This window comes from Paramisgurnus dabryanus, chromosome 17, assembly GCF_030506205.2.
Source record: "Paramisgurnus dabryanus chromosome 17, PD_genome_1.1, whole genome shotgun sequence".
Lineage (NCBI taxonomy): Eukaryota > Metazoa > Chordata > Actinopteri > Cypriniformes > Cobitidae > Paramisgurnus > Paramisgurnus dabryanus.
In genome coordinates, this window is record NC_133353.1 from 21,426,214 (window position 1) to 21,449,926 (window position 23,713).

The window sequence follows — 23,713 nt, forward strand, 5'->3', positions numbered from 1 at the left end:
CATCAGATCTCGATAATGCTTACTCACTGATACTTACCTGTTATTTTACCTGACTCTCCACATTCCTGAAGTTATCATCTTCCTCTGTCATCGGCTTCTTTATCATCCAGACTGCAATTCATCCTCTTCTTCAAAGCCAAATAGACTGTTACTGCCAAGCTAAGTCCAGCATCTCTCATCAGCTCACATGCTTATTGCATCTGTCCTTTCCTTCCACTGTAAATAAACTTTGATAAAGGTCATACAGGTGTTGTCTTTTGCCAGTAACAGTAAAAGAACACAGAATGTACATTCCATGAGTATCTATGAGGTTCTCAAGTCCCAATAAATATCTTGCCAAGACTGGTAAATTTATTTGTGGTTGAGGCAGGTGTGATCACAGGTTTTTGACACATAATTTATTGGCATCAGTCATTGTGTAAACTAGCAGCACACAGATACACAGCATTACTCTCCTTCTTAACCTCTACCATCAGGGTCCATTTCTTTTTCTCTGTACCCGACACTGTAAAACCACTCTCAAAATCCTTCTCATTAGTGGCCGAGTTAACAATATAGCTTCCAATAAGTACTGGCCATTCACCATGTTTTTGCCTGTACCAGTATTTGTAGTTATAGTCTGTGTCATTCTGATAACAGTGCATTTCCACTGAAGAACCTGGAACACCGGAGATGAACTTTGGCCACTGAGTGATCAGCACACCATCACTGAAATCTGTAGTACGATGATAAATTAATAAAATAAGGTTATATCATCCACAATGCACGTGTATCTCAACTACAGTATATCAAACTATGAGTATCAATATTCTTCATTTAATTGTTATACCTGTAAGAAGAAGCCAGGTGAATAGAAAGGATAAAGATGCCATTAGTTACGATGTGAACTGTTCTCAGACGCTCAGTAAATTACAGAAACTAGCAGTTCTTTCTTAAGTCACACCCCTTTGGCGCATAATCACTGGTTAAAATGACTCCATAGTGAAACCTATTAAAATGCCTTGCTATCTACTTTCTTCATAGGCAGCCTACCAAGGCAGCATGCAGTATAATGGATCATTGACAACTCTACATAGGGAACATTCAAGGCTGCTTCTTGTGGCATGCGCTAAAATATAAGTTAATATGCTCAAGTTTTTCACTAAACTACTTATGTAACAGTCTTATCTGTAACGACAATTGATAAAATAAGCTATGTACCTTAATATTATGTCTTTATGATATTAAAATAATCATGATGATGATATGAAGTTTAAGGAGCATGCAATAAGTCTTTTAACAGATAAGTAACCCAGGTGCCATTTTAACTATGCATACCACAGATGGTGGGTTGAATTTGTGTGTATTACTGTATCTGAGTTTTGTTCTTTGGTTTTTAGTCAGGCGAGTAATAAAGATTGCAGCACTGTGCATTTTGACAGCGCAGTAATAAATTGCAGAGTTTGACAGATTAAGATTAGAAATTTTTAGAGCTGCATTCAGTGTGTCCTGTCTCTTTAATTCAAACCCATTTGTAAATCCATTCTCATAGCTGGGTTCACTCGTTGCACCATAGCTGAAGACGATTAGGTCCATCACTGTCTTCTTCTGCTGATACCATAACATATTTGGCATGCCAGTGTCATCATACTGACACTTTATCTCTATTGTGTCCATTACTTTAGCAAATAACTGTAAATTCTGCTGAACATTCACACATCTTACTTCCCCTGTGACAGAAAAAGAAGACTTTTAAGAGACATTTCAACGAAAAAAAAAATCAATTTGTCAAGTTACTGCCTTAAAGAACTTAATACCTATATGCAAAAAGAAAAATATGTACAGTCCATATACAGCTCTAAACATCTTTTTAATACAAGGCTTTAACGACAGTCAGTTGTCACACTCACGCAGTCAGAAAATGAGATAAGAGAGAGAGAGAGGTTAAGAGTAGTCTCGGTCTCAGACAGCACACCCAGGACCGCCCACAGTCTGTTTTCATGGCTGATGCATAATTCACACAAAATTAAAAAAGATCTTCTCAGTCTAGTATGACACTGATACTACATCTATCTATCTATCTATCTATCTATCTATCTATCTATCTATCTATCTATCTATCTATCTATCTATCTATCTATCTATCTATCTATCTATCTATCTATCTATCTATCTATCTATCTATCTATCTATCTATCTATCTATCGTATCAAAAAAATTAAGAGACCACTACAGTTCTGCCTTTAATCATAATTTCTACATGTAACCATTTCTGTCCAGCATCTTTTGAATTCCAACAACAACAACAAAAAAACTCAGGATTGACATAAAGTCACCCAACAGCAAAAGAAATTCATGGTTATTCCATCAAATATTAATTTTTGATTGGCTTGTTGACTACACGCATGGCCGGACTTACCATTGGGCTTGAGTGGGCTTGAGCCCAGGGGCCTCGGCCAATAGGGGCCTCCGTGCTTGCTTGCGTTCGTTTGATTTGTTCAGTCGTTTTCATTTTTTATTTTACAGCCTATTGGTTGGTGCAGAATTTTTTGGTGCTGCATTTAATTCGTTAATATATATATGTCAGTCATCTTGGTGCTGAATATGACGCGCTGAGTTTACTGCTTTTGAAACCCATAGATGCTAGTATAATAGCGAATACGCGAAATGCGAGTCATGAATGAGCTTTACAGATAATGAGAAAGAGCAACGCGAAAATGAAGCGCTCAGTATGAAAAAGATTACTAGAGTAGGCTATGGTCTTGTAACTCAGTTTTTTTCTTGTTTGTTTGTAATCTTACGTGATACGCCGGTATACGCAGTATATCCACTAGTAATGGTCAAGGATTTCCGTATACCCATATAAAAAAGCGTGAGGATACTTAACAGTGTGTGACAAACCTTTGACACTTTCATTCATAAATTGACATCTGAATCACTCACCATTCGCATGCTCCACTTGCTACTTTGGCGGGTTTAACCTCATATACAGTCGGCTATTTGGTATTTAATGCATTTGACTTCATGCGGCACTGCGCGATCCGATCATCATATGAAATCAAATTATCACGGCGCAAAAGTGATTGTAAAGCAGACGGGTGTTTTCTAGTGGTTCAACAACAGCAAAAAGAATTACATCAGAGTACCGCGAGAGCGATTCGAGAAATCACACAGAGAAGTCTGCTTTCTAATCGCTCTCGCGGTACTTTGACATCACCAAGCGGTCTGCGTAGCGCCAAATGAAATCCAATCTGCTCGCAGTCTGCAGTTCACGCGACAAACAGTTTCTGTGGAGAAATAAACGAGTGAAGCAGAGCTACGAAACATAACAAAATCCGGAGAGTTAACAACACACATATGACTATGTCAACATTTAAATCATCAGTCCAGTTTATTACTTCATCTGGAGGTGAGGATTCACTAAATTATGGCCATGTTGTTGTCCTGATGGTTTTTGATATAATCCACTAGCTAGCCTAACTTTCCTGTAGTTTCTCTTTCAGCATGTTTGCTAACAGAATCACAGTTTAAACTTCTGAAAAGTGTTCATTTTTATATCTACGTTCAAGGTTTTAATTTATTACGTTCATATCAGACGCAAAAATTAATTAATGATCATCTTCTCTACTTTGGTTTTTGGTGTCTAATATTACATGATGGTCTTGTCATAATTATTAAGTAACATCCTAAAATCTTTACTTTTTCATTCTTAAACACTGCACCCCTTGTACGCTATTTGCAAAAAAATACACTTGTTGATTATGTTTATAACATTATATGGTGTGTAATAAGGTGAATGTTTATCAAGACTATTATTATTTTCTTAAGCTAAGTCTTACACAATGATTTTAAATGTTGTTATGGGGTATTTTTTAATGTGCATGATTAATTTGGATTTGTGACATCCCTAAAAATACATGATTTAATTTTAGACTGGGCTTATGTTCTGCTTTAGAGATATAGGGGCAGTTTCCTAGTCAGGTCTTATCCTAGTCCCAGACTAAAATGCATGTTTGATCTGTCTTAATTTAAACACATCTTGCACTGATATATCTTAACATTGTCTCAAGACGCACACCAGTAATGTTTTTTGTAAGGTTTGTTTGTAAAAACTACTTGAATGCCCTAATAATAACCCAATAGGCCTAGTGCTGGATTAATCTAAACCCTGTCGGGAAACTTCCCTAAAATATAGTTCTATGATATATTTTTTATTTTAGGTTGTTTACTGTATGTGTGAACTCTCAGAAGATAATTTACACAAGCTGTCACTGGGGTGGTACCCTTTCAAGTAGTACACCTTTGTACCTAAAGAGTGCATGTAATGGGAACAAATGTATATATCTGTACCTAAATAGTAAATATTAGGACCCATTTAAAGGGTACCATCCTAGTGACAGCTTTTGTACCTTTTGTTCTGAGAGTGTAGGGCCCAAAATTTATTCAAGCCCAGGGGCCTCCACCCTGGTAAGTCCTGCCCTGACTACACGTAAAAACATGCATTGTGTAATTCTAAAAATAAATAGAAACTTGTTTTCTTTGCCGTATTTAAGATCTAAAAATATTGAATCTTTTTATTAGTTTGTTTGGTTGCAGTTTTCTGTAAATAAATCCAAAAAAAAAAAAAACATGTTTGAATAAAATTATAATTTGATTATTATTGTTTGATTCCTTCATATGCAGTATCTACTATTAAGAAAAATTGAAAATAATTTTGAAACAGTCTCTTAATTTGTTCTGCAGCAATAGTGCAAACAACAGTAAAATCAGGAATGGAGTATGCTTCCACTCCTGTGACAATGGGTCACAGTGATGTGAAAAAGTCTTGGCCCTTTCCTGATTTTAAATTTTTTGCATGTTTGTTACACTTTAATGTTTCAGATCATGAAACACGATTAAATATTCTTTAGATAACATTTTTAGTTAATTAGATAAATATTTAAAGATAACACAACATGCAGTTTTTAAATGAGGTTTTTATTATGAAGGGAAAACAAAATCTGGACACACATGGCCCTGTGTGAAAAAATGCTTGCCCCCTAAACCTAATAACTGGTTGGGCCACCCATAGCAGCAACATCTGCAATCAAACATTTGCGATAACTTGCAATGAGTCTGGTACAGCGCTGTGGTAGAATTTTGACCCACTCATCTTTGCAGAATTGTTGTAATTCTGCCACATTGGAGGGTTTTCAAGCATAAATCACTTATTTAAGGTAATGTCACAACATCTCAATAGGATTGAGGTCAAAACTTTGTCTAGGCCACTTCAAAGTCTTCATTTGTTTTTTCTTCAGCCATTCAGAGGTGGACTTGCTGGTGTGTTTTGGATCATTGCCCTGCTGTAGAACCCAAGTTCACTTGAGGTCACAAACAGATGGCTAGACATTCTCCTTTAGGATTTTTTGTTAGGCAGCAGAATTCATGTTTTCATTTATCACAGCAAGCCTTCCAGGTCCTGGAGCCGCAAAACAGCCCCAGACCATAACTCTATCACCACCATATTTTACTGATGGTATGATGTTCTTTTTCTGAAATGATGTGTACCCCAGACATAATAGGGCACACACCTTCCAAAAAGTTCAACTTTCAACTCGTCAGTCCACAGAGTATTTTCCCAAAAGTCTTGGGGATCTTCAAGATTCATCATCATTTTTTTAAAGTGTTATTTTTCAATTGTTTTTTCATCATTTTAAACTTCTTACAGTATAATGTGTGCATGAGGAGTCCTTGAATTGAATTGAAAATATGTCTAGGTACTGCACTTGACAAAATATATTGTATATTTTTATTTAATATAAAAACTGGGCTCTGCTATATGTTCTTTGTCAGTTGAGGAAAACAGCTGTTTTTATTCATAGCCTAATAAATCAGCCAACTGTTGGGTAATCTTTGTACATTTCCTGTGAGAATTAGTGCTTTTTGTTTTAAGTAAGCAATAATGAGAACTGCAGCACTGTGCATACTGACAGCACAGTAATAGGCAGCAGAGTCTGACAGACTGATATTAGAGATTTTCAAAGCTCCATTCATTATGTCTTGTCTTGTCATGCTGAATTGATTTGAACTGAAGAGATTCTCATTGTCGTATGTGGGTTGTCCTGTTGCACCAAGCTGTACACAATTAGTTCCATGGCTGTATTCTTCTGCTGGTACCATAACATAGTTAGCATGCTACTGTCTTTATGACTACACTTTATCTCTGTTGCTTGATTTTCTTTGACAAATAAGTGCAACATCTGGTCAAATCCACATTTTTTTGCATTCACTGTGAAAAAAGCCAAGAGTTTGAAAGAAAGAATAAGAAAAAAGCACTCATTATAAAGGTAAACCTTCAAATATTTAGCACCAAACTTCATACCCGTATACAATAAGACAAATGCACACAATCCAAATGCAGCTCTAAACATCCTTCTAGAGGTAGAAAGATTCTAGTCTGTCCATGCACACAGCCAAAAATATTTGACAAGAGAGAGTTCTTGATAGAGACAATGGTAATGACTTATCCTGTACAATTTAAATATATAGTCACATCTCCCCCTGTTGACTGTATGTCAGAGAGACCTTGATATGTTAATGAGGGGGTATGCACATGATGTCACAGTAGGCCTATGCAGGAGTTACTGTAGCAGCATATTCAGCTTGAATGCAGCAACAGCTCATCTAAAATAAAATACTATTGTGTGACTATAGATTAACAAATAGATTAAACAAGGTTTTTTTATTACAGACTGGTGAAAGCTACAGAAAAGTTAAGCAAACAGATCCTAGCAAACAGATCCTAGCAATTCGCAGAAACAGCTACAAAAGAAACTCGGATAATAATTTGCCATTTTGTGTCAGATATGTTAGGTTTGGCATGAAATCATACCTTGGGCCCTATTTTAACGATCTAAGCGCATTGTCTAAAGCGCACGGTCTAAATGGGCATGTCAGATGCCACTTTTGTTAATTTAACGAAGGGAAAAATGGTTTGTTCTGAACGCACGGTCAAAAGGGTTGTTCCTATTCTCCTAATGAGTAATGGGTGCACTGTAAAAAATAAAAAGTTGACTCAACTCAAAATTTCGAGGCAACTTGCTGCACAGCATTTTTGAGTTTACGCAACTTTTGAAAAAGTTGTTCACTCAATTAGAATCACTGAGTTAAGTCAAAGTTCTCTTTTTGTTCAGCCAACTCAGTTTTGTTAGTTAACTGGACTTATTTCCTTTTTGACACAACTCAATAAAAGTTCTCTATTTGTTCAGCCAACTCAGTTTTGTTAGTTAACTGGACTTAATTCCTTTTTGACACAACTCAATAAAAGTTCTCTATTTGTTCAGCCAACTCAGTTTTGTTAGTTAACTGGACTTAATTCCTTTTTGACACAACTCAATAAAAGTTCTCTATTTGTTCAGCCAACTCAGTTTTGTTAGTTAACTGGACTTAATTCCTTTTTGACACAACTCCATAAAAGTTCTCTATTTGTTCAGCCAACTCAGTTTTGTTAGTTAACTGGACTTAATTCCTTTTGAAACAACTCAATAAAAGTTCTCTATTGGTTCAGCCAACTCAGTTTTGTTAGTTAACTGGACTTAATTCCTTTTTTGACACAACTCAAATTATGTTATGTGAACTTTTTCTGTTCTAGTTTGCATTTACACAGTCTGTAAAATAAAACCAAATGCTTGCTTCAAATTTTGTTTACTTTGAACATTCTGTAAAGAAATACAAACAAGATCAAATAAGTGTCATACTTCCTAACAGAAAAAATATGAGTGTCAATATAATAAAAATAAAGAAATACTGGAAAATGTCAAAATCAATAATACAAATTAAAAACATAAAAACTAAAGATAAATGTATCCCTTTTCACATGTAAAAGCTTTGACTCTATTCCTTAGAATGCTTAAAACATCAAAACATCAATGAACATGTAAACGTTGCAGTTTAACACTGGATGGTCAGTCCACCTTTTGAAATGTAAAATTAAATTAAAATTTTTCTAACAAAAATACACTTTTGTATAAAATATTTGTAAAAAAAGTACAAACACAAATTAAAATACAAATAAAATTACAATAAATAATCTGAAATTGAAAAATAAGCATACAAATAAACAAAACAATTAAAATGACATTGTAAGACTTCAAAGTTACATTTCAAAAACTTTAATATTAATGTCCTAATGTTAAAATCTTAGTCTTAATCTTAGTTTAATTCAAAAGATGCTCACAACTAAATTAACAGTTCTCAGCAATAATACCCTTGTAGAGCAAAAGTGTCAATGTGCATAACACAAAAAAAATCATCATAATGTCATTAAACAGTCTTAAAACATACCTGAACATGGGTAAACAATTCACAACAATTCAACAATCTGTTTTACCTTTTAACATACTCTGTTCCAACTTCAATTCACACAATTTTAACTTTCACAGCAAGAGTTTTGTTTTTAAGGACTGTACCCTCGCAGAGCACTGAGTGCCCATTTCCATGAACACCTTCTCAATTACTTCAAAAGTATATTTCAATTCTTTGGGGTATTCAAAATTCAAGGCAAAGACAAGGCCAAACAGGTATGAAACCGCAGATGGAAGGTCTGGAATGTCCTTCAGAACAATTGCCTCCTCCAAAACAATCGCAAAGTTTTGAAAGGTTGGCAATTCGCTAGAGGCGACATCATCCTCAGTTATCGCCAGAATTCCCATTTTTATCCCTCTGGTCTGTCTGTCTATTGGCGATGTGTCCTAATGAAACAACAAATACATCATTATCAGCTGATATCAGTTTTATAACTTTATTCTGAAAAACAACTAATTATATGAAACAACCAGATATTATAGGTTTAGTGTGGATGGTTTATGAAGATTTGTTTATCTTGGATGTGGTTAAGATGTGGAGGCAAATGCAATGTGTACATAATCAACTATCATGTTGTATGTAAAAGTTTTGGTTCCAATTGGTTCCTATATTGTAGGAACAAAACACCTACCTAACATACTTTAAATATCACGCACGCACACACACACAAAAAGTTTGCATATTATTTTACTAATACTAATTTACATTTAATTGCATTATTTATCCTTTGCAGAATGCAAGTGAATGATGACCATCAGTGAGCCTGTCATTAAACATCATTATGAAGTATTATATTGATTAATGCTACATTCAAATCATCCTAAAATCAAATAAAAATAAATTTGCTCACAATGCAAAGATTTACTACCCTTGCCCACTAAACAAAATCATGTCCAGAAGATGTCATTGTCACAAAAGTTGTACATAAAAAAACATCCACTGAGGTGACAAAATGAAAGTTAAAGGGATACTTCACCCAAAAATGTAAATTCTGTCATAATTTCCTCACTCTCATGTTGTTACAAACCTGTACTATTTTCTTTCATCTGATAACACAAGATATTTTGAGAAATGTTTGTAACAAAACCAATCGTGGACCCAATTTACTTCAATAGTATTCTTTTTCCTACTATGAAAGTGAATTGGGTCCACCACATGATGTGTGTTCATCAGAACAAAATAAATTTATGCAGGTTTGTTACTACATGAGAGTAAATAACTGAATTTTCATCTTTGGGTGAACTATTCCTTTAACTTTTTCCGATTTCTTCTGAATGTACAATATAGACATTGATAAATACTTTGCACAAGGTTTATTAAGAAATAAATAAACAGCCACAGACCCATTCATATGTAGTAAAACACATGTTCACACCTTTGGACAACGTAGCATCTGTAATTCACACATTTTTGTATTGTAAGAGACACCAGATCGGAAGGAACACGAACAAAAGACCTTCTTGATGTGAGGAGACAGTGTTTCCCAATGAGCCACAAGGGGTGATCTTTGCAGATATTCGTTTATGTTTATATGTAAAATAAGATGAAAAAAATTACATCTTAACCCCTTTTAATTGTCTGTAAGAAATTCAGTAGAAATACAGTCAATATGGTTAGTAGTAAGCGAAGCTGGTAATGCGCCCTCTGTAAACACCCTCTGCTGAAATCTTGAGATTTAATGTCTTTTACTTGCAATACATTTTTTAAAATGCTTAATCATCATTTAGTCAATAGTTAGCTCATTAACTTCAACATGGTTTCCATGTTTCTTATCATTGTGTATATTGGACTCATAAACAATGAGCGGTGTTCACTGAGGATTTTTGTACCTGCAATTTTTTTGCATAACCATAAAAAAATAGTCAGCAAAAATCAAACACTGTCTCCTTCAGATCTGGTGTCTCTCACAATACAAAGATGTGTTACAATGTAATACAAAGAAGAAAGTTCCATGAATGTCTATATCGGATGGGCAGAAGACGTCAAAAAAAAAAAAAAAAAAAAAAAAAACGTATTCCGGCTCGTCGTGTCCAGATGATGTCTTTTTAACGTGTTTCACAAGTTGTATGTTGAAAAGACATCTTACAGACATGAGTTTGTTTAGTGAGTTATTTATCCTAAGGTTATGTGCCAATACGTTGTCAAGACTTGATATCTGCAGAAGAATTAATGAAACATACTCACCAGACATTTTTTTAAAAGTGCAGAAGGATCTTCACGGAGAAACAATGGGAGACCTTCCAGAACTGTTTGCTTTCGGTGATTCACAATATTTGAGGTCTGAAAAATGGGTAACACAAAAATAAATAATTGATAGACACTGCTAACCCATTGCTACAAAGATCTAATTCAGCATTTAGTTTCAGTCCATCCATGTTTACTTGAAAAACACACCATAATTTCCCCGCCTACAAACACAAAAGGGCTCTGATAAATTGTTAAGTTTAGAGATTACTAGGGGTGGCACGGTCCATGAAAAAAATCCGAACCGTTCGGTTCGCTTGTCTCGGTTCGGAGCGCATGTGTACCGCACGGTTCAACGGTTCATGGCATGCGCAATGTAGTCTCATGCCCTGTATGTGACCTCAGATAGCGTGTTTCCCTTTCGCGCGAAAGAAGAGGTGACTGGTTTGGAGTATAAGTACTGCAGGTTATGTTACGTGTAGAAATGGCAAGTGGGAGAGAAAAGGAAGTCTGCCCGCAGTTGGAGGATGCGCCAGCGTTGTACAAGTTTGGTGTGTGGAAACATATTTTTATTTCATGTTACTTATGATGACAGCGGAAATAAAAAGATTGAACTGCAGTCTATGGGTTGAATGTGCTCAAACAGCCACAGGAGATCGCCTTCTCTCCGACCATTTATCTAATCTGAGGTACTGAAAGTTTTACGTCTTTTCGTATTCAGCGCTATTTTTAGCCTTTCATTGATAAAATTAAAGCGGCTGATTTCCGCGTAGTTTCATTTTGCTAGCGTGTGAAAGTTGCGCGATCTTATTTCAGAAATTTCCCCTCAAAGTAATCAGGACAGAAGTGGTCAAAAGTGGACAAAAGAGACTTAAAGAGATTTAAATATTACAGGTGCAAAGGTTATGTTTCTCTCTCGTCCACATACGCTCTGCAGTATTTAAGCAGCCTCTCAGTGATAAACCTAAGAGCTACACTGAAGTTGGCATTTTAATAAATGCAAGTTATCTTTGTGTGCTAAAAATGCACATAAAGTTTATGTAGATGTCAATACACATTCTCTTGTTTGCCAAATAAATGAAAAGCATGTTGAAATCATCAATGTCTTCCCTCTTGCTCTATCAAAATCTCATCTGGCTTTCCTCAGAGATGGTCCCAATAATGTGCTTAAAGTCAAATTCAGTTTGTGCATGATTACATGATATAACTTTTTTTAATACTGTATCCTAAATTATGGATAATTAATACATTAATAAGATAATACATTTCTGGAGTGTTAAAAATGTAAAGAAAAAATAACAACAAGAACCGTACTGAACCGTGAACCGTGACAATAGAACCGTGATACGAACCGAACCGAGGGTTTTGTGGACCGTGCCACCCCTAGAGATTACACATGGTTGTCATTAACATGTTACCTGTTGATCAAGCCTGTTAAGAAGATCTTCCATCTCTTTTCCAAAAGCCCCCTGTCTTGCTCTGTACAACTTCAGAAGTTGTGGTGTATGCTGGTGTAACGATAATCTGAATTTATCAAGGAGATCCACATTGGTAATGCGTTTGAACTCATAACCAATCTGATGAGACAAAAAAAGTTTCATCAATAAAACAATTAACAAACATAAAAACATCACAAAATTAACCCCAATTATAAAGACTACTACCACTAAATACCTCCACTTATGACTATTACTCTTACCTCATTTGAAAGAAACAGGGCAGGCCATCGTTCCAGCATCTCAGACACCATTGGCCCAACTTCCACAACCTCTTGTCGCCGAAGTGAAAATGTCAGGTTCATTTTCTGACTGATGAGCGTCTCATTTTTATTCCTCTTCTTTAGTTCCTCTACCAGTATGAGTCTTTCCTCCTCCAGAGTATCATCAGACTGGCCTGTAGGATGATCCGGTAAGTAATTAACCTCTCCTCGTTTGGCCTTTTTAAGAGACTTTCTGTGGTCTTCACCATCTCCCCCTCTTTTTTTGTTGATACCAACTTCATGGCAACCAGCTGATCGCAGTTTTGACCTGTAATTGCCAAGTTTGTATTTTAGGCTCATTTTCCACCCATCAAATCATTTCCCCATACCTGGCTCTGTAAGGCAGGGATGCTTCAACACGAGTGCAGAAGCGACAGTTTCAATTTCCTCTGGGAGTGGGTAAGCTTTTACAGCAAAAATTGCCTCTGCAACTTTCTCCAAGATGTGCGACTTCATTTCTCTTGGTACACTTAAAGCCTTGTTTGTTTGTTCATAAACCTCATTTGCTTTGCGAAGTCTAAACTCAACATCATAAGAGAAAGTAGGAATTGGAAAAGGTGACGGCCACTGCGATGTACTTCTCATATAGCTCTGAACGATGGTTGAAGGACTCTGGGAGGACGACCTTGACACACTGGCAGTATCAAGAGAGGAAACAGATTGGGTATCAGATTGTTGAGTCAAAGACAAATCTTTGTCCAACACAATTTTTAAAACCGCCCTCTCAGCTGGCAGCTCAGAAATGTCTGTTAAATTGCACAGTTCGTTTCCAAAGTCAGGGTCCTCGTATTGTATGAAAAAGTCTTCTTGAATCTCTAACTTTGATTTTAGTTCTGCTTTTAAATTATCCACCGAGTCAGGCCGCTGTGGAAGTTGGACCTTCCGAATGTTCTGGGGTGAGATGAAGACCCGAAGCAACATTATCTAAGAGGACAAGAAACCAAAAACAAGTTGTTACTATGTGTGCATGGTACAATTGTAACTTTACATGCCAAGCTTTGCAAGCTATGACAAACTTTATTTTTTTGTTTACAAGAATTGTTTACAAAACTTGCTTACCTTTTAATGTAGAAGAAAGACTTTCAGAGATACCAGGAGCTTTCCTGCTACTTTATATGCTTGCAGTGGACCAAGATCATTCAAAGACTCAGGATCCAGAATCACTATCTCTGGATGAATGTTTTCAACAAGCTCGAAGGACCTGTAATGTTCCAAATACCAAGATGAAAGTTTGTCAGAGATAAATGACACATGGTTGTCAACAACCATAATGCTGACAATCCTATAAAATTCTGGCAAACCACTGCACTGCCCAGCAGAAATGATCATGTCCTTGACATATCGGACACCTTGGAGGCATAAATCAGAGCTTAAAGAAATGGTTTTCTGTTGAGGATACTTTTTTGTGACTGCTGCCCTCAGTGTTGCATCTAATGAACCTGTCTCAACTACTTTAAGTTTCTCAACATGTAACTGTGGCTTGAAGAGAGAGTGTCCATCCAGAAAATAAGCAAACATCTGCTGATGCTTTGTTGCAAGAGAAAGAAGCACATTCTTGAAATTATGGGTATCATGCACAACTTTTTTAAAATAACTGTGCTTTGCCTCAAATCTAATAGTCCATAATTCCACTAATGGCCCAAAGCAACGGATCAGGTGTGGATAATGATCAACAAAGTGATGCTTTGGTCGTATGCTGAAATCAGGAAAAGTCTCTGCAAGTAAGTTACGATGTTCTGCTATTTTACTCTCCAAATAGCACAATGTCTCATCTGAGAACTTTGTAGATACAACCAATTCTACAATGTCTTTGAGGTGCATTAAGATCTCCCACGCAGGGTCATTTTCTGGGATACTGCTGCCAATCATGAGAGGGAGTAATCGCAACAGTGTCCAATTTTCATGTCCGTTGCCGCCGATTGTTCCTTTTGCAAAGCTTGTTTTGGGAATTTTCTGTGGTTTATTCACACGATCTGCATACTTGTAGGGAAATGTATTGATACGACTATTTAGTTCCTGAAGTGATATGAATCCTTTTGAAATCAAGTCCTTCAGACATCGAGACAATTCAAGAGGGACGATCCCCTCAAAAAAGTCGTGTAAAACATCTGGAGGAAATCCTGTAATTGGATGAAAGTATGATAAGTGCTTGCTCAGAGCACATTCTCTTTTCACACCATTCAAACTACGGAGCTGGTCATCATTCTGAAGTTCCTTCAACAGAGAATCATGTTGTTCTGGAGTTCTTAACTGAAAATCTCCAGGCTCAGTGCTTGCAATTTGTTGATGACTTATTAGGCAGAATCTGCAAAAGTTGTCAACAATGAAGCTTTCTTGGAAGCCTGCAAGGCCGTGTGCTCCAAGGTTATCGGCACAGACACAAAACACAGTTCCTTTCACGTACTGCTGTAGAGCCGGGACAAATATCCCCACCTGTTCCAGTGTCTTTATATCCTTAACCAATGGATCAAGGAACCTCTCATAACCAAACAATCGCACATCATCACTCTTTCCAAGAACTGCTAGATTAATTAAATTTAGACTTGAACGACATTTTGAAGTCAAATTCAGAATGACCCAATATACAGCGGTAACTTTATGAATCTTTCTTGAGGTGCCGAGAGGGTTGCAGACTTCAAAGTCATCTATATATAAACCCAAAGCTATGCCACTTTCTCTTTCACCTAAAAGTTTGTTCTCCTTGTAGTATCTTCCATCCTGAAAAGATTTGTATTGGCCAGGTAGAGACTCCTGATTAAACACAACCTTGTCCAAAACCAGTTGATGTCTAAGTAAACAGTCCAGCTGCTTTGCAATGGAAACATAGACGTAAGAATTTTTTTGTGTCCTCTCATACAAATATTCAACGGGTTCAATCAGTTCAAAGTGCTCCCGAAAATACAGATTTCTTCTGTAATCTGTAGCGAATTTGCCTTGTGCGGAAGTTGTTGCAAAAAGAGGATTTGATTGAAAAAGTGCATCTGTAATGTCTTGCACAACCTGATCGTTTTCCGTTACAATGTTATGTTTGGCAAGTATCTCCCTAATTGTATCAGGAGCATAACACTTTGAAAAATCTAAAATATCATTTAACTGTTCCACTATTTTCTGTATTGCACTTTTAGAAATATGCAACACTGTTTGCATAGAAAGAAAGAGTTGCGCAACTTTACGTTCAAGTATGTCAACATCAACAATTTCTGAGTCCTGTTCTCTCCTTTCTACAGGGTCTTGTGATGAGGTTGCAGGTTCAAGATCATCATTTGACTCGGTCTCTGTGTCATCCAAGTGTTCTCTAGGGTCCTTATTTACTAATCTGAAATCTTGTGTTGTGTGATTTTTATGTTTTCTTGTTCTGTGACTGCTAAAGGTAGAACGATTGTTGGTTTTAAATGTGCATCTCTGGAAGGGGCACAGTACAGTTTCTTTATTTTGTAGATGTCTGCCAAGGTGAGCAAAGAATTGGGCTTCAGTACAAATCTCGTTAAAATCACACAAGTCACATAAAAATGTCACATTTTCTCGATGTTTTCTACTTCTGTTGTGTATTCTTGTAAGATGTGATTTGAGTGAACTTCGGGTTTTAAAGGTGCAAACACAGTTTTCATAAAAACAATTCCAGTTTACTCCTCCTCCATGACGCAGTCTTGTGTGTTTTAGAAGGACATCTTGAGTAGAGTGGGTAAATTTGCAAATTTTACATTGCATATGGTGAGCTCAGAAAAACCTGAAAACAAAAACATGGCCACTAAATAAGCTGCATGTGTTTGTGTCTATTGCTGACCAATGTTCGTTATGTTTATGTAAAACTTATTTTCAAAAAAAAAAAAAAAAAATTATTTACGAATATAAATCGGATTGTGCCCATTGTAAAAGAAGAGTCTTAAAAGGTTAGTTAATCCAAGTGTGACATTTCTGTCATTAAAGGACAAGTTCGGTACACTTAAAGCCCTGTTTTCAGATAGTTTATGATGAAATAGAACGGTTCTTACTGAAATTTCGACATATGCGGCTGCCCCAAGAATTTTGCGTGTTGGTTGTTTCACATCCCACCTCTACAATGGGTGAATAGGTGCACTGGAACAATCCTTTCTAAAATGCATTAAACTTTTGTTTACAAAGACGTGAATCTCACCGAGTGGCCAGGGGTGTTCACTGATATGCTCACACAAAAATCGCTGCAAAAGATGCTTTCCAACAGCTGTTTTACCATTCTTCCACTGAGAGCTTAAATAATAGACAGTCCAGCCCAGTTGGTGGTGATAATTCACCTTTGCCAATTGCAAAAATACAAACAAGGTTCCCGGTGCGGAGTAATACAAAAACTATGATAAAACATGTTGGAATGCGTCTTTTGCAGCGATTTTTGTGAGCATATCAGTGAACACCCCTGACCACTCGGTGAGTTTCACGTCTTTGTAAATCAAAGTTTAATGCATTTTATGAAGGATTGTTCCTGTGCACCTATAAAGCCATTATAGAGGTGGGAGGTGATACAAGAAACACCCAAAAATTCTTGGGCCAGCATCATATGTCCAAATTTCAGTCAAAACCGTTCCATTTCATCATAAACAATCTGAAAACAGGGCTTTACGTGTAAAATACCGAACTTGTCCTTTAATGTCGTCCCAAACCCGTAAGATCTTGTCCTCAGAACACAAATTTAAAGGATAGTTCACCCAAAAATGAAAAGTTTATTTGCTCACCCACAGGGTATCAAAGATGTAGGTGACTTTGTTTGTTCAGTAGAACACACATGATAATTTTTAACTCTGCAATGTATTAGTCGTATAACAGGCTTGTGACAACACACTGACGTCCTAAGACACGAAAAAATCAGTTTGTGTGAAAAACCGAGCAGTGCGTTTACATCAATGAGTGCGAGAGATCACTTCCGGCACAAGAGCACGTTCAGACTTCACACACATCGAATGCTCAAAGCAGTTGGACTTAATGGTAATGATATAAATTATATAAAATGAAATGCCGTTCGTTTTTTTCACACAAACCGATTGTTTTGTGTCCCAGGACCTCAAGGTGTCATCACGAGCTGCAGGGTTTGGATTTGTCTGCATGTTTTTCATTCTCATAGATTTTGTTACCATTTTAATGCATTGTAGGACTAACAAACTGCAACGGTTGGAGTTAAATCATTATTTGTGTTCTGCTGAAGAAACAAATTCACATCTTTCAGATTTTCTGTCATTTTTTTCTTTGGGTAAACGGATAAATGTCACATTTTCATTTTTGAGTAAACTACCGTATTTCCTCAAGTAAAAGCCGTTATTCAAATAAACGCTGGGCCTCTGATAGTGGCCGGGGGCGTGGTCATCGCGGACAAATAAAGGCCGGTCACAAATTAAGCCCGGGGAAGATGAGTGCTGGGGGGAAATAAGTCAGAGCTTAGCATGTCAACTATATACGCCTTGTCCCTTTGGAGAGACGCGCGCGCAATCCGCGGAGCCTTGCGTTGCGGACCAAAGCGCGAGTATAAACAAAGCTTAGCTTACGCGCAGTGAGAGCGTATTCGCACCAGAGCATGTTTTAAAATGAGAGACATCAACTGCGTGAGCACTCACCTTCATCTGCCTTTGTTAAAACCTTTTAATGCGCGCAGCAGGGCTAGTAAATATCTATGGTGCACACGCAACAGATCAACTATGCGATATCATAGGCATGTGAGAGGGCTTCATATGACTAAATAAAAAACACAGACTTAACATTACGATGGGTTCCAGTGTTAAGAGAGTGCTTTACCTCCTGCTTTGCTCAAAACAAATGCATTCTAATGAGGAAAGCGAGGGGACGATCGCGCAGGGGCATGATTTAGATAATGTGAGCGCTGTGTTATCTCCTAAATGCATTCAAGTTCATCATAATGCACAGCTGCCAATAGATGGCAGTAGCTCCATTGGATGGGTCTCATTTAGTGCTACTGACGGACTTTTCAACAACCTTGAAAAAATATACTGTTAAAAAAACGAATGATCTCTATCCACTAGAACGCAATCGCTTTTAATTTAAAGGCTAATTTAAAACAATTATTTATCAAACAGATGGAATTTGAAATAAAGGCCTGTCTCTAATAATGCCTGCTTTAAATAAAAGCCTGTTACCTTTGGCAGTTTGGGTAAATAAAGGCCCTGGGGCCTCATTTATAAAGCGTGCGTACGCACAGATTTGATCGTAAAGTTTGCGTACGCAAAAATCCACTGCAAAGTGCATATTTATAAAAACTGTCTTTGACGTGGAAAAGTGCTTAACGCCACATCAGGGTCTGAGCAGACGTACGCACTTTTGCTTGTCTGATTGCTGCAGGTTTTTGGAAATATAAGCCAATCTTGCTGCTCGAAATTTGGTTTAAACATTGAAAAGTGCTCTTTTATATGTCTGTGACATTAATTAGGCTCGTTTAAAGGCGGAGATCTGAAACTGCTCGGCTGCGCACAAGTTCAAGTTCATTTGCGATTTATAGATTTGAAAGGGGTACGCGCGTTTTTTGCACGTACGTTCGGTTTATGAATCACACATACGCATTTTTGATAAATGATCGTAAGATCAAATTTAGGATGGTTTTTACGCAGCATTTTATAAATGAGGCCCCAGGTCTTTGAGTTATTACGTTATCCCTTTAAGATATTTAAGATGAAATCCGAGGGTATCTGGGTAGGGTTGCACCAGTTGTTCGTAAATTCTTACTTAAACTGGGACGTAAAGTCCAAACTAGAGGCTTAGTATCTACTAGCTAGTTTATAACTAACTCTTTACTTTATTCGGTTGCACCATTTGTTCTTAAGGCAGAAAGTAGCTAGTAGGTCATAAGCTCTCCGTAAAGTAATGCGTTGTCGCATAGAATGACGTCTATTTTCTTAACCCAATCACAAGCCTTCTAATGGGTAAACAGGAAATAGTCTGAACAGTACATAATTTCAAACTCATTCTTGACTCGCCTAAACTGAAAGTTAAAAAAGACATTAAAGCAAACGTTATCGAACTCAAAACATTACACTTTTAATTGAAAATATATATCGCACACATGGAGAAGAAAATAAACAGGAAGAAATTTTTTATCTTATTTTAACTGATGGATACACAGAAAATTAAACAGTTCTTGAAAACTCATTGACGAACTTGCGGCTTTACATAATTAATTACGAGCTCATCGATGTAATCTAATCTGGCTGACATCTTATTCCAATCGTTATTCATGGACAGAGGCATCCACAAATATTTAGTTACAACTAGGGGTGTAACGGTACGTGTATTCGAACCGGACCGTTTCGGTTCAGGGCTTTCGGCACGGTGCACGCGTGCACCGAAAGGCCGAATGCATTTTGTGTGCGCCTGTGCGGAACATAATACGTGCGTTTCCGCACGAACATATTAAGTGGCGGAAGTCTCCGCGTTCAGCGCAAGTCTTCTGTCAAACATATAACATAATTCGGCCCGCAGAAAGATTTTTATTTACTTAGTTGTATATCCGTTTGATTATTGGTGTAAACGTTTACGTGTCATATCTAAAAGCGCATGTTAAACGGTGTCAACGCGCTGCTTTGTTCTTTCAAAAGTGCGTGAGAGGATGCACGTCTTTCGTTGCTACGCATTCATGAGACGCGCTTTCTGTGACAGCGAGAATAAGGAATGCGTGATCAGATTTTTCATCTGCACATCACGTCAATCATATCATTGTCACAATGCGATCAGCTGGTCGGGACAGAGAAGAGCTGTAACCCGGGCTTACTCAGTTGTTACTCAGCTACGGAGGGGTTCGTTAGTAAAGTCACAGGCAGCTTACATTGACGACACAAGCAAAGATTAGGATAAACGTGCAAAAGATCAAAGATGGCTATGTATGCAGCTCACTAATCTCAAAATGAGTGTATAATAAGTATATCATCATGTTGCTTGCTATGCAGTTACACATAGAGCAGTAATATTATTTTTTATACAGAGATGGTACATAGCCAATTCAATACTGTGAGTTAAACAATCCAAAATAAATCAAAACAGAAAATTTTTGGTGGCAAAAATGTAGGCTAATAGTTCATTAATGTATTCAGGAATTGAATTTGTTAGTTCAAGGTTTTAGTAGAAAAAGTTTAAGAGAAGGTTAAGAAAAGAGTTACCTTCTGTTATAAAATAATGTAAAAAAGAACTTTGCAGTAGTATTTTATTTATTATTTTTTCATTTTATATATATTTTATATGTTATATTTTAATAAAAACTGTTTTAAAAAAAAAGTGTAAACAAATTGTAAAAAAAAAGTTATAGTAATAAACAACCTGCAGTTTAATGTTTGCATTTTTCCCTTACTGTACCGAAAATGAACCGAACCGTGGCTTCAAAACCGGGTTTCGCACCGAACCGTGATTTTTGCGTACCGTTACACCCCTAGTTACAACGTATTGTTACGTTTAAACTTAGTTTAATGGTGCAACGCAAAAACATTTAGTAGTGCGCAAGTTGTAACTTAGTGCCCATTTACGTCGTAACTTACACACAGCTGGTGCAACCGGGCCCAGATCCACACAAGCAGCAATGACACTCAGTCTTTTGAGGTCTATCAGGATATCAAAAGACATTGATAAAATGGTCAGCATGACTACAGTAGTTCAACATTAATATTATAAAGTGACCAGAATAATGCGTGAGTGCAAAAAAAAAAAAAAAAACACTGACTTTCAACAATATCTAGTGAAGGCCACTAATTTGAAACAAGATTCATAAAACATCAAAGCTTCATAAATCAGTTATTCTATAATCACCATCACTAGATATTGTTGAATAAAGTCTTTATTTTGTTTTGTGCACATAAAGTATTCTCATCAATTTATAATAATAATGTTGGACACTGTAGTCACATTGACCATTTTATTAACGTCTTTTAATACCCTTCCGGACCTCAAAAGATGCAGTGTCATTGCTGTTTATGTGTGGATCTGACAGAAAGCCTTGGATTTCATTAAAAAAAATCTTTGTGACATATTTTCTCCTTGATGATCTTTCATACAAACTTGCTTTAAAATAAGCTTGCCCAGTGACATTATGTTACTTTAACACGACTTCAGTTTCAAAATACACAGAATAAAGATACTTACTTTAAACGATGAAGTTTGTTGCAAACTCGTGCTGCACGTTTTACTGAAGATCAAAATGCCACCATTCCACGTGAGCTCCAACAGGGTTTTCTGTGATGCAATAAACATTAAGTCAAGTTTATGTGACAAATCGCACATTATTTCTAATAACTGTGTTAGATATAGCCAAGATTTAAAAACATTACGTTAGATTTGCAAGATATAAAACCGGGAATGTGACACATTTTCTCCTTGATGATCTTTCATACAAACTTGCTTTAAAATAAGCTTGCCCAGTGACATTACATTACTTTAACACGACTTCAGTTTCAAAACACACAGAATAAAGATACTTACTTTAAATGATGAAGTTTGTCGCGATCTCGTGCTGCTGAAGATCAAAATGGCGCTGTCATTCCACGTGAGCTCCAACAGAGTTTTCTGTGATAAAATAAACATTTTAAGTTAAGTTTATATGACAAATCGCAAGTTATTTCCAATAACTGTGTTGATATAGCCAAGATTTGAAAACATTACGTTAGATTTGCAAGATATAAAACCGGGATTGTGACATATTTTCTCATTGATTAGCTCTTTCATACAAACTTGCTTTAAAATAAGCTTGCCCAGTGACATTACATTACTTTAACACGACTTCAGTTTCAAAACACATAGAATAAAGATACTTACTTTGTTTAAACGATGAAGTTTCGCGATCTCGTGCTGCACGTTTTACTGACGATCAAAATGGCGCTGTCATTCCACGTTAGCTCCAACAGAGTTTTCTGTGATAAAATAAACATTTTAAGTTAAGTTTATATGACAAATCGCAAGTTATTTCCAATAACTGTGTTGATATAGCCAAGATTTGAAAACATTACGTTAGATTTGCAAGATATAAAACCGGGATTGTGACATATTTTCTCATTGATTAGCTCTTTCATACAAACTTGCTTTAAAATAAGCTTGCCCAGTGACATTACATTACTTTAACACGACTTCAGTTTTAAAACACACAGAATAAAGATACTTACTTTGTTTAAACGATGAAGTTTCGCGATCTCGTGCTGCACGTTTTACTGACGATAAAAATGCCACCATTCCACCTGAGCTCCAACAGAGTTTTCTGTGATGCAATAAACATCAAGTTAAATGTATGCACATTATTTCCAATAACTGTGTTGGATATAGCCAAGATTTAAAAACATTACGTTAGATTTGCAAGATATAAAACCGGGATTGCAACAGTTTCTCCTTGATTAGCTCTTTCATGCAAACTTGCTTTAAAATACGTTAACGTTAGCCCAGTGACATTAACGTTACATTTATTAAATAGGACTTCAGTTTCAAAACACACAGAATACAGATATTACTTCTAACGATGAAATTTGAGAAGATTAACGTTACGTTTGTCGTGTTCGTGCAAGGCGCTATCATTCCACGTGAGCTGCAATGACGTTTTTATGATGTAAAACAACACAATTACATTTTCAGTTAAGTCTATGAGACGAATCGCACATTATTTCCAATAACTGTGTTGATATAGCGAGGATTTGAAAACATTAAGTTTAAGATTTGCAAGATATAAAACCGGTATTCCAACATATTTTCTCCTTGATTAGTTATTTCATGAAAACTTGCTTTAAAATAAGATTGCACAGCGCCATTACATTACTTAAATTCAGTTTCAAATACACAGAAAAATATACTTACTTTAAACGATGAAGTTTGGTGCTATTCCACAATCCACATGAGCTCCAACGTCCACATAGGCTACAGTGCGCATGCGCCAACAACCAAAAACAACTTGTGTGCTTTAAAACTTGCATGTGTATATCCAGTCAACGGTTAAATGTAAGTTGGTTAAACAATTTTTGAACCAACTTATTCCCACTTGTTAAGTCAACTTTTTTTTGTTTTATTGTCCAGTTAACTAATAAAAAATAGTTGTTTAAACTTTTTGCGAGTTGGATTTTTTACAGTGTGTGTTTTGGCCGTATCGTGCAATAAACCAATGAGAGTCTCATCTCTCATCCCCTTTAAAAGCCAGATGCGCTGGCGCTATGTCTAATCCCTATTTAGATGACGGACTTTGTAAACTGGAAAACTAAGCGGAAGAAGATGACCCCTAGTTTAAGAATGATGTTAAAAAATTTGTTGTTTTTATTGAAATTTAATTTTTTTGGATTAAAACCTTAAAAAGGCATTTTCTTTCAGTCATAGAAGAACAAATAGCAGGCTTTTAATTGCTGTAAATTTATTGATATCCTACATAATCATTGTAATCTCACAAAATAATTTTCAAATATGCAAAAAAAATTGTACTCTAAAAATACAAACAAGAGATAAAGAATTTACAAGCTTGTGGAG

The 23,713-nt window shown here is 36.4% G+C and overlaps 2 protein-coding genes and 1 gene segment (V, D, J or C); all 3 read right to left on the reverse strand.

Annotated features, from left to right (window-relative positions):
- Positions 1 to 407: 407 nt before the first annotated feature.
- On the reverse strand, positions 408 to 1,656 carry LOC141280926 (T cell receptor alpha variable 13-1-like). The segment is given in 2 exon segments: positions 408 to 715; positions 1,551 to 1,656. Coding segments are annotated over 2 exon segments (414 nt in total).
- A 6,006-nt stretch (positions 1,657 to 7,662) lies between these two features.
- LOC135778207 (uncharacterized) lies at positions 7,663 to 12,576 on the reverse strand. Its single transcript, XM_065288679.2, has 4 exons — positions 12,206 to 12,576; positions 11,925 to 12,083; positions 10,507 to 10,602; positions 7,663 to 8,708 (listed from the first exon to the last, which is right to left on the reverse strand). Exons 1-4 carry the CDS (start codon positions 12,563 to 12,565, stop codon positions 8,394 to 8,396), a joined length of 930 nt encoding a protein of 309 aa, XP_065144751.1. The 5' UTR covers positions 12,566 to 12,576; the 3' UTR covers positions 7,663 to 8,393.
- Positions 12,577 to 12,585: 9 nt separating this feature from the next.
- On the reverse strand, positions 12,586 to 22,800 carry LOC141280920 (uncharacterized). Its single transcript, XM_073812237.1, has 5 exons — positions 22,378 to 22,800; positions 22,034 to 22,128; positions 21,365 to 21,454; positions 13,325 to 15,992; positions 12,586 to 13,189 (listed from the first exon to the last, which is right to left on the reverse strand). Exon 4 carries the CDS (start codon positions 15,971 to 15,973, stop codon positions 13,328 to 13,330), a length of 2,646 nt encoding a protein of 881 aa, XP_073668338.1. The 5' UTR covers positions 15,974 to 15,992; positions 21,365 to 21,454; positions 22,034 to 22,128; positions 22,378 to 22,800; the 3' UTR covers positions 12,586 to 13,189; positions 13,325 to 13,327.
- Positions 22,801 to 23,713: the final 913 nt, after the last annotated feature.

Excerpts from the sequence above, each read along its gene's own strand:
- LOC135778207 (XM_065288679.2), bottom strand. The coding sequence starts at position 12,565 with ATGAGCCTAAAATACAAACTTGGCAATTACAGGTCAAAACTGCGATCA. Across the intron at positions 12,084-12,205 it reads CCCTGTTTCTTTCAAATGAG|ATTGGTTATGAGTTCAAACG; the intron begins GTAAGAGTAATA and ends TTGTCTCATCAG. Across the intron at positions 10,603-11,924 it reads TTAACAGGCTTGATCAACAG|ACCTCAAATATTGTGAATCA; the intron begins GTAACATGTTAA and ends CCCATTTTTCAG.
- LOC141280920 (XM_073812237.1), bottom strand. The coding sequence starts at position 15,973 with ATGCAATGTAAAATTTGCAAATTTACCCACTCTACTCAAGATGTCCTT.